The sequence below is a fragment of the Telopea speciosissima genome, chromosome 1, assembly GCF_018873765.1.
Source record: "Telopea speciosissima isolate NSW1024214 ecotype Mountain lineage chromosome 1, Tspe_v1, whole genome shotgun sequence".
NCBI classification, from domain to species: domain Eukaryota; kingdom Viridiplantae; phylum Streptophyta; class Magnoliopsida; order Proteales; family Proteaceae; genus Telopea; species Telopea speciosissima.
This window is the reverse complement of record NC_057916.1, coordinates 15,236,240-15,247,490: the sequence shown is the minus strand read 5'-3', so window position 1 is coordinate 15,247,490 and position 11,251 is coordinate 15,236,240. Positions and strand designations below refer to the sequence as shown.

At 41.2% G+C, this 11,251-nt stretch overlaps 1 protein-coding gene across 1 annotated transcript; it reads right to left on the bottom strand.

Annotated features, from left to right (window-relative positions):
• Positions 1–2,872: 2,872 nt before the first annotated feature.
• Positions 2,873–10,868, bottom strand: LOC122661871 (protein SMAX1-LIKE 6-like). The gene is made up of 3 exons (XM_043857382.1): positions 9,417–10,868; positions 5,927–6,173; positions 2,873–4,983 (listed from the first exon to the last, which is right to left on the bottom strand). The coding sequence occupies exons 1-3, from the start codon at positions 10,616–10,618 to the stop codon at positions 3,046–3,048; spliced, it is 3,387 nt and encodes a 1,128-aa protein (XP_043713317.1). The 5' UTR covers positions 10,619–10,868; the 3' UTR covers positions 2,873–3,045.
• Positions 10,869–11,251: the final 383 nt, after the last annotated feature.

Here is an 11,251-nt window from a genome sequence, read left to right as displayed (position 1 = left end):
CTCCTTTGGGTCCAAATGGGTCTAACCGTCTAAGTTAGTAAAATGTTCTCCCCTCTCGTCTCATTTTTTGTTTTTGGCTAGGGCAGCTCAGCCACCGGAGGTCTCACCTCAGCTAGTTTAGCTCGATCGCTAGTGGCCTCACCTCGGCCAGGGCTGCTCAACCTTCAGATGTTTACCTTGACCAGGGCTACTCAGCCATTGGGTATTTACCTCAACTAGGGCAGCTCGGCCATTTGAGGTTTCACCTCGGCTAAAATGTCGGGGTTATGACCAGAGGTTTTGATTGCCACCTTGGTCCATCTAGATCAACTTGAAATGCTTGGACTATGATATGGGGTTTTGCCAGCCACCTCGGTCCATGTCTGGGCTATGACTTGAGGTTTTGATTGGCACCTTGATCCATCTTTACCATCAATAAGTCTACAATAGCGTTGGAGCTCCTCATCTGTGAGCATTTATGGTTTGAGCATACTTTGAGGAGGAGCTCGTGCAACAATTTTCTCTTCCTCACCCAACCATTGGTCGATGACACACTCACCCAAATACCAAGCATCCCCATTCGGTCTCCTGAAGAGGGTCCGCTTCTGTGTAAGTTCGAAGGCTTCCATACAGTTTGCCTGATAAGGGCAAAACATTGTCGACCAAGATCCCAATCCACCTGGAAGGGACAAGGATGCCATTTCATTTCCTAAACAAATAAAAAAGAAATACAAAAACAAACTAAAAAAGCGAAAATAAAAAATATTAAATATATTTTAAGGAAAAATTCATACTTTCTCCAATGCGTTCAATAGACAACGTGACCCTATCATAATCTTAGATACTGATGGCCATTGTATTTGAGAGAGCCCACCTTCCAGCCCAAGGGAACTTTGCCACAAATGGCACATTCAGTACTGGTGCACGAACTCCCAAATATTCAAAACACCAAAGCTGCAAAAACATTATCATCATTCATTCTATATTCTTTATTGCCAAGATCAAAATATTGAGAGCATACATGTGGAACAAACCAGGTCCCCAAGATGTCTGGACCTCTCCTCGAAAGGATATCCAAGGTGCGCAAGAGGTAGGCATAGGCTGAACCGCTCCAATCATACCTGCCCCCTTGGCTCGGATTTACAAAAAGTGAGGTATTCAATATTCACCGAATTTTAGGAATTGCTAAAGAGCATATGGCCAGTGACAGAATAAAAAGAAATAGTGTGCTTGTTGGGGCACCGTCGTTGTCGATGAATAGTCATCAATTATACGATCTTCTTAGATCTCTTGCAGCCATCCTACAGGGTTAAGTTAATCATATATGTCGGTGACAGTTCCATAGGTACCATGTAATAGCAGTGACGCTCAATTGAATCCCTCACGGTTCAAAGATCTATACCCTAAGTTAGGATATCTCTAGGGATCTATACCCTAGTAGTAGCTCTCAATTGAGTTCCTCATGTTGATTCCATTTATACAAGGTACACTTACCAACCTAAGGCCTGAAGTCAAACTATCATTTTAGATGTGATTTTTTTAAAATCTAAGAGTTCTATTTTGTTTAGAGGAGCTACAATTGAGTGTCATCAAAGTTTTTAGGACCTAATTTGACTATTTGGCCCTCAAAACCAACCAACAAAACTTTCAGAAAAAAAAAATATACATCCATTGAAGCAAATCCTACAGACTGCTAAGCTTATTACTATAATTCTATTGATTCAATCGAAGAACCAAATCCATCAATATCGGTAGTCGCTTAAGTCAATCCAGTAGCACAAGTAGCAAAGGTAGTAAGGGTAGCAGGTCCATCAGTCGATGATCCTGATCCAGTCGATGAAGCAATGGATTTGGTTGATGATCCACTTGATCAAGTCATAGGTTTTGCAGTCCAGGGAGCAAAGGGAGGGGGGGGGGGAGGGCGCCCGGGAAAGGCACAGGCACGTGATCAAGAGAAAAAAAAAGGGCCAAAGGTAGGGATGGTTTGGAGGAATTCTTGGGACAGATGGAGGACCACCCCTTGCCATAATTGATCGGATTCGGGATGTAAGCTATATTGGGGAAATGAATCCACTGATGGGGAGGTGACTAAAAACTGAGAATTTCCATATAGGGTGCTCCTCCTGCCGCCCTCCTCGAGCCTAGTCAAAACTGGGCTCGAAACCAAAACCTAGAACCTTGGTTGGAAATTGGATATCAAGAATAACAAACACTATGGAGTTTAGTAGCAGGCTGGACAAAAGAGCAATGTTCTACTCATTATTAATGATAGAGCCTTACCAAGATAAGGATTCTTGAATAAGAAGAAGGTAAACAATATCCATCCTACTTAGGGATCCATGGATCCTCCCAAAACCTAGTCAGAGCTCCATTACCAATACAAACACACCATTAGAACACTAGAGATCACAACATTCTCTCAAACCCAATCCTCCTTCATGTTTATGGGTCACATCATCAGTCAAATTTTGGAGCAATATTAGTTCTTCACATATTAGCTTTCTGCCCTAGCGGCTCAGAGAACCTTTTCCCAAAAATAAAAAGGCAAAAGACCCCAATTGTGACTGTATGGTTGAGATACACCTGGCATTTGACATGTGGATTACTGAGGTCATCCTCATATATTTCCCAGTCAGAATGACCAACAACGAGTGGTAAACGTAGCAAAACTAGATGATTCAGCTATAAAGACTCCAATTGCACCTCAGTTGGAGCTTTAACCAGAGTGGCAAAATCTGATCAGACTATGAACCAGACAACTATAAATGGTCTCAGATTTCAATTCCTAAATCCTCTGGCAACTCTGAAATAGGTTTTGCTTATTACCCTCATTCACCCATATAGGATTCAATTGGATCTAACTGAATATGAGTAAGAAACAGCAGAGGAGAGGGAGAAAACATTGAATATGAGCAATCATACATTCTCTAGTTTAGTGATAAATACAATACACAAACACAACCTGGAAAACCCCAACAAAACAATGGGATTAACAGGCAAAGCAAGAGATACTTAAAAAGCTACGTTATTTTACATCTAAAAACTACAAAAAAAAAAAATCTCGCATCAATTCAGGATAATTTGTGCAGGAAGGCAAATTCCAGGTGCTTGCTCTTCCATTGAAAGGCCCTCACAAGGAATAAGTTTCAAAACAGACCTAACTAAGAAGCTATACCTTTGGCGAGCCTCAGCAAAGCACCTGCCAAGAACATTGTTCACCCAATCCTCTAATGCTTCATACCTGTCTGATAACCATGCTGCTGCAAGCATCTGTTCCATGGCTTCTGCATCAATCTCCAGCAGACCATCACACCCAATTGCCTTGCAGAAGCTCTTGTTGATCTCTTTCAATATTTTTTCAGCAAGGGCATCAAAATCAAAAGGCTTGAAAATGACTGTTTCATCCATTTGATTAAAAAATTCTTCCAACCAAGCCTCTGAGTTCTCAGATACAGTGTCACTGTCATAGTTTCTGTTATCTGCATCATTTGCCTCCAACTCTTCAACAGGCAGATTCAAATCTAGATTTATATTTAATGGCCTGTGGGCCCGCTTGGCCGGCTCCAAGGTTTCTCGCTGCTCTGCTGGGTCACCATAATCAATACGCTTCCGCTTATTCACAAACAAACCAGAGATTCCTTTTCTAGGAGTAACCAATACATTTGAATTGTTGCTTGATTTGCTTCTGGCGGAATCATTATGAGCACCTCCAATAAAAATTTGCAATTGCTTGCGTTGAGCTCCTAGAATTCTCTCCTCAGAGAAATTAACAGGTTCTTTTCTAGAAAAGAAGGTTTCCATACCTTTTGTTACTCTTGAGGCTACAACAAAGATCACATTGTTTATGCTTGTTTCTCTTCCACGCGAATCTGAAAATTTACCGGTCCTAATAGCGGAGGCCAAGCTACTTTGGGCCAGTGGATCAGCCTTCTCAATATTTTCAATGAAGACCACTGACAAGGGGTTCTTGCTTAACTCCCCAGCCATGTAATCAACAACAGTCTTCCCTCTGAATTTCACATCATAACTACTTATGTCATGGCAACCAAGGATCATGTTTGGACAGTTGCTACCGTCTTGGGAACTTAGATCCACACAAATAAGGCTTTTCTTACTGCCAAATATTACCTCTGCAAGGGTCAAGGCAATTCTCTTTTTTGCAACCCTATCAGGTCCAAGGAGATTGAACCACAAATCTCCTTTCTGTTTTGCACCACGACACCTTACCCCTTCTGTTCTGCACTGGATTATACTTTGACTAATAGCATGTATGGCTTCCTCTTGCCGGCCAACCTTGTCCATAAGGCCTCTCCACAGGTTCTTGAAATCTATTGGATCAAATGCGCCCCGCAAATCAGGACCAGGGTAGGAGGGTGCCTGCGCAGGACGGTTTGAAACATTGCTGTTAACCACATCAATCTCGGTGGGAGAGCAACCAGAACAGTCCTGCAGATGTTCTTTAAGAGAAAGACATGTTGGTTTCCCTGGTTCCTTATTTGTACATGCATAAAGTGATCCCAACCCCAAATCCGTCCTCACAGAAGTTGCAGAGGAAGGTGATGCATGACCATCTGGCATGTTTGAACTGGATGGAGTGCACTGGGGGGACCAGATACCCTCTGCCTCGAGGTTTTTGCTCTTAGAAGGTGTTACTTGTAGTCTGGAAAGGAAATTCTCGTTCTCACTTTTGGGAACCTCCGAAATAGACCTGTTCAGTTCAGGAGTGGGAACCCTCTCCAAGTTCATAGACATGGAAGGAATAATATCTTCACATCCGCTTTCATTTAGGGAAGCATTTTTACAGCTTCCATTGCGATCGTCAATTCTTTCTTCACCATCTACACCAAATGGAAAACCTACAATAGTTGGAAGACTCCGGGATCCAGCCGGATAAGTATTCACTTCAGCGTTTCGGCAGTTTTGGCGATGATTCAGACAAATATCATTCCATTTTCTCTGCAGCCTCAAGACTTTAGTATTCAATATCGATCCATCATCTCTGGCCTGCACTGAAATAATGGAAAAAGTTTTTTACATAATATTTTTTAACAAGCTATTCCATGCAGTTACAGAATAGGTATATTAGTGATGAATCATACCAAGTATATTGCATAAAATTAGGTTAATAAAGCCTTCCAAAGCAACATGCCCCAGAAAATAGACTGTCGTCCTCAACAAGAAAACCTGAGGGAATGATTTTAAAGATCGGTATTGAACTGTTTGTATTCCTGATGCAAATGTGTCGTTCTCACCAAGAAAACCTGGGGGAATGATTTTAAAAATTGGTATTAGATAGTTCATACCCCTGATCCATATTGGTACCAGGCAGCAGGAATAATCCGGATTCCAGAACAACGCAGAACAGTATTGGTATGGAACAATCTGCCGTCCATAGTTATCTTAAAATCTCTGCCTGAGGTACCAACTGGGAGTGAACCATAAAAACAGGCTATTCGCTGCCATCATTACATGCAGACCTTAGTTCCCACTACCCACCAAGGCATCTCCTAATAAAAACTAGCAAAGAACCTGCCATTCACTCCTATACCCCCGCTCCTGGGAAAAGAAAACGGGGGGGGGGGGGGGGAACCTAATTATGTCCATATCACCCACACCTGATTGTACATCTACAGTTCCACCATACAGAAGAAGCAAGGTAGTTAATTATGAATCAGCTAACAAGATCAGTTTCTGAGTGGGGAGGAAGAGAGTAAAGGAAAAAAGAAAAATTTCTAGGATTAAAAATTTAATGGTTTTGCCCTGCTTAAATTTCCCACCTCTCTAAATAGATAATAAAGAAAAGTTTGCCTGCATACCACTAATATCACTATGTAGACAATAATCCATTAAATGATTAACATGACTAGAACTTCACGTTTCCTCTTAGTGTATGACAAAAGTGACCAAATCATAGGAACCCAGAGATAACTTCAACAACAATACACACCTTTGCGATATCCAGTCTGCAGTTTAGGTTCAGTTCAGCTGCATGCGGCCAGGCAGGTAAGCTTGATTGACACTGATCTCCAACTGAAACTGTGCATCCCCCTGTTAATATGGTAGAAAGTTCTTGTTCATACTTCTCATTGCATATGTGACAACGGGAAACAGATTCAGATGTGCTGCTTAATGGTCCCTTCGGATCAGATGGTGCAGAAAAAAATCCATCAAATGGAACAAATGACTCCGTCAAGCTGTATCATGAAGCATGGAACTGTGAGATCCAATGACACAATAGTCAGAAGTCTAAGTGAACACATGGATCTAGATATCAAAGAAGATGACATAAAGCAGATCAAATTTCAAAGGTTCCAAAAATATAGATATATGCAGAAAAATATTATACTTAGTTGTCAAACAGAATCACAATTATGCCACACTGCATTAGCAGTACTTCCCTATCTCCTGCCCAACAGAGCGCATTACAGATCTGCAAGGCAGACACCTCAAACATTTATGACTCGACAGCTTGTCACCCTCATCCACCGAAATATAAGTCTCCATCTAACAACATAAGAAAGTTGAGGCACTCCTCAAGTTCATTATCCAGAAGAAGTTCTCTAAACAAATAGCATCAGACCACCACCACATTTTGTATTTCAAACACTAGGTTTAAGGAAGTATCTTTTTATGTTGTGATTAGCTATAGTCTCATGCAAATATCATAAAGTCATCAAATCCAACACCACTCATCTTCACAAAACCTCACTCCTATCCCAGTCCCACCTTGAACCCAAGCCCATCCACAAAGTCCACATGTGGCGATCCCTTTCTCCTTGCTTCATCTGATACATACACCTCCTTGAGTTAAACCAACATATGTTGCCCCCACCCCACTCCTCCATGAAACCTAATCTTAAATAGTAAGCCTCTATACCCATATCACATTATCACCAAGAGAACCTTGTTCATGGTTCTCAAATCCTAAATCTAATGCTCATATTTGCTTTGGATGCCACAACCATCTATACTTAACAAAGAGATATTTCATTCCTCCAGGCTCTCATAAAAAGTCCCTTTGAATTTTTTTTCCAATCTCATAGCAATCAATAGTGGCAACTTGAGCAGTTACACAAAATATATCAGAATATAAACAAGTAAGCTCTTCATCAAACTTTTACCCACAACACCCCCCCCCAAAAAAAAATTACTTCAAGTTATTCTGAAACCAGAAGCTGACCTGTAATTGACAAAAGAACCACTGAACTTAGAAATTTCAACAAAATTAAATCACAAGTGAAGTAAATCAATAATATAGAGGTCACAAAACCATTGACTGTTGTACATAAACATAAACATGCGTTTTATTTCTAACAAATATATAATACCTTTAAATACATATTATAAAATAGGGTAAAAGGTAGCATATCTACTGCGATGAGCCTCGCACAACAGGTGCCAAATTTTGAATAACTGGATGATTTGGCCCATCTGAACCATTCAATAGATAAGGTGCTCCATGGATTTGGCCACATGTCAAGTTTGGTTTCCAGCTCAACCATATAGCTCACTATGTATTAGACTTTCCCCTATTTTCAACCGTTAACCATCTTGTCCATCTCTTAACTTTTCAAATATTACTTGATTCTTCATTTTGGCATGGCATCAAACTCTATTAGGCCTGGATAGAAGAGGGTAGGGCCTAATTGTGCACCAAATTTAGATGGCAAGCAAGCTGTCATAGTATCATGTGGCAGTTATAAATAGCATGTCTCCCTCCACCTTCCCAAATACAAATACTCTGATTAAAAGTGTAAAAAGAGTTTAAAAAGTATAAATATTTTAAACCAGATTTAGTAGAAATAGTAGTACACATACAAGTAGATGGGAGTCGTTTGTATATTTGAGTAGACGGGGACAGTTTCATCAAGGGAACTGAGTTTTAAACGTACAAACAGAGAAAGCTGTGTGTAAGGTTCGATGAAATTGACATACAAACAAAATTTTAATATGTAATATATTAATTTGTTAAGAAAATTAATAGATGTTAGATATAAAAATATGTAATAAATAAAAAGCACGGCAAAAGTACAGAATAAAATGGAAAATGATTGTGAACAAAAAGATAAACAAATTCAACTCAGCCTTATCCCAACTAAATGGGGTCGGCTACATGGATCCTTTTTCTCCAATCAGCTCTATTCAAAGCCATACTTGTTACTAATCCTAAGCTATGCATATCATTCCTCACCATTTCTCCTAGCGTTATTTTAAGCCTACCCCTAGCTATTTAAGCTCCTTCAATCTGAATCAAATCACCCATCCATACTGTATCATTCAAAGGCCTCTGTTGCACATGTTCATGTCACCTCAAACGACTTTATCGCAACTTAACATATACTGGAGCTACTCCTAATTTAGCTCTAATTTGTTCATTCTTTGTGTTATCTTTTTCTAGTTTTTACCACTCATCCATCTCAAGATTCTCGTTTTAGCTACACGCAGTTTGTTTATAAGTTGTTTCTTCACTTCCCAAAATCAGCTCCATACATCATTGTTGGCCATATAACTGTCTTATGAAAAGATCAAGGTAAAAAATAAGCAAATTTAGAAATGATAACAAGCTTAACATTTGGAAAAATCTATGTTTACCTCATATTTGATGGTAAATTTAAGGTTCACCAACATTGGGGGAAAAGATATTTCTTGAGTACAATAGGAGTAGATTTGTTGTAGGTAATTTTCAAAGTTCACCAATTATCATCAAAATCAAAATTGTGGACTTTCCCTACAATATATGAAGAATGAGAGGGGACCATCTATTCCAACAAGGAACCTATCCAATGATCATAAACGTTCAACAATTTGAACTTGACAAAATTATAAAAAGAAATAGGTACATGAATAAATAATTGAATAAAACATTGCATACTCATCCAGTCATCCCTATCCGTGTGCACCATAATTACAGTTATATGTACAATTAAATATGTATTTGTGACCTAGAAGGTGAGATCCTAAGATTTAATCTCCAGGAAAGGTCTTTCCACAGCAGAGTGTTTAACTGAGGACGACATATCACTGGTAGTGATGGCACCTTTCTAGAAAAACAATGGCGCCAAGGTTAGTAGTATTAAGACGGATTGAGCTCCTCCCCAGTGATCCCAGCGCCCAGGGAGTGCGGAGGAGCATCCAGCTGTTGGGCTGTGCCGCACACATCCGATGAGTATTAAGACACAATCTTGACACAATCACAACATTAAGATTGCAAATACAGATATTGGCAAACAACAACAAACTATTCAGAACTACCAAATAAGTTCTGAGGGGAAAGTTTTCCTTCACTCACGGTGAAAATTCGGTCCTAAGTTTATACTGGATTTAAAAACACTCTTTCTCCGGATATAAAATCTGAAACCTTCAACTATGATAACTTAGGTAGGATTTGGTGAGAGAAAGGTGAAGACATTAAGGAGAAAATGATAAAGGTCACCCACCTGTGGGGTCGGGAGTAGAGTCCCATGGAAGGTTTGAGAGAGGTGATTGGCAGAACTTGCAAATCCCAATCTTTTTCTATAGAAGGGAACCTTCTTAGGAACTTCAGATATGTCTCATAACTTGCTGCTTCCGCCATCAACCACAAGTGCCCATGGTAAAGCTCCAACAGCTTCGTCAATTGGGATACCACATAGTTCACAACATCAACCGAGCTATCAGTAATGAAACCTTTCAAGTCTCCAATGTTAAAGATTACGCCCGACCCAGAACAACTCCCTACGGATCGACCTAACTCCTCAAACCTCGAACCCAACGAATCCTCAATCCTAGTGGCTGAAATAAACTCTGAAACCTCCTTCTCGATACAAATGAAGCTCAAATCAGATAGCTCAGTAGGCAAGACACCTGTTTTTCCTCTCTGTACGCATTCGGCGAAACTTTGAACTGCGTCATGAGCGCAAACGCCCACAAGCAATGGATTCCTGGCGTTCTTCTTCGCAAGAATCTCCCCTATCCTCTTGCAATTATCGTCAACATCCGAAAGCCCAGAAAACCCAGCGACACCAGGAAACGGAAAATTGAAACTCCGTCGACCAGACTCAGAATCTCCACCAGTTAAATTGCATAAGAAGATTGGAGGGCACCGGCGAGGATACCGAATGAGCGGTAGCGAAGGCGGGCGAACAATTGCTAACTTGATATCGCAGTTTCGAAAGCCCGCTTCTGCAAACACCCTACTGACAACAGGGTCATCTAGAATGGACAATATCAACTGTCGAAGCTCAACTTTGACACACGAAAGCGAAGAGTGTTGCTGCTGCTGTTGCTGTTGCTGTTGCTGATGGAAGTGGAAGCCTTCGGGATGCCTCCTTTGATTCGCTTGAGAGCGTCGGATGGCAGCCATAAGAGAGTTGGATATGGGAGGTTCATCCAGGGCCTGCGACGAAGGGAGACGATCGAGTGCAACACCAAAACAGAGCTCGAGAGCTTTGAACTGAAGGCGAGGGGAGTAGGAAGAGCTGCGAGCGCGTGTGCATGCCTCGCGAAGCGCAGACGAGGGCAGCGCAAGGAAAGCCGAGACGGCATGTAAAGAAGTGGTCTGAGCGTGGCCACGGCGGCGTGCGACGCCAACAGCCTCGTCAAGCGCGTGCGCAGACTCGGGTGTCAAGCATTGCCTAGCAGCGCTAACCGGAGTGGGCATCGCCGGCGACCATAAATATATAAAGACTAAAATAACAAATCGAAACCCCCTCCTTCAACGCTACCAAAGATCAAACCAAATAAAAAATTCCCAGTGGAGTAGACTTCATCAACTTTTAATTATTTAAGTAGCTCGAGACGCTTGTCGCTGTTTGTACTCAAGAAAGCCATCGTTGATGCGTGGGTCCCTCTTCTCTCTGAGGCCGTTGAACAAACACATGGTCTGATAACAGATTCTCCCCCTCGCAAAAAGTCTCTCTCTTCCTTCTCTTCCTTCTCTTCCCACTCCCTCTTTCCATGATAGGTGCGCGCACAGCGCATCGTGAGATGCCCACTTATTTCGATGGGTCCAGCCATCAACTCACGTCAGTTATTCCAATGGTCTTTTCACACACACACACAGAGAGAGAGAGGTAACGATTTACTAAAAGATTGCATGTGATAAGGTGGAATGAGGAATAAGGCCTCCTCCCACCCACTACCACACACATAGCCATCAACCTTCAAACTTCAACCTTCAACCTTCAACCTTCAGCTTTCAAAAGCATTTGTGAAAAAAGGAAGTAGATCTTATGGAGCAGCTAGGGTTTATCCATAGGTATGTATGGACCATCCACCTAATTGTAACACATAG

Coding starts and splice junctions, on each gene's coding strand:
- LOC122661871 (XM_043857382.1), bottom strand. CDS start 10,618: ATGCCCACTCCGGTTAGCGCTGCTAGGCAATGCTTGACACCCGAGTCT. Junction 6,174..9,416: donor CTCTACTCCCGACCCCACAG/GTGGGTGACCTT, acceptor TTCATGATACAG/CTTGACGGAGTCATTTGTTC. Junction 4,984..5,926: donor GCAGACTGGATATCGCAAAG/GTGTGTATTGTT, acceptor ATTTCAGTGCAG/GCCAGAGATGATGGATCGAT.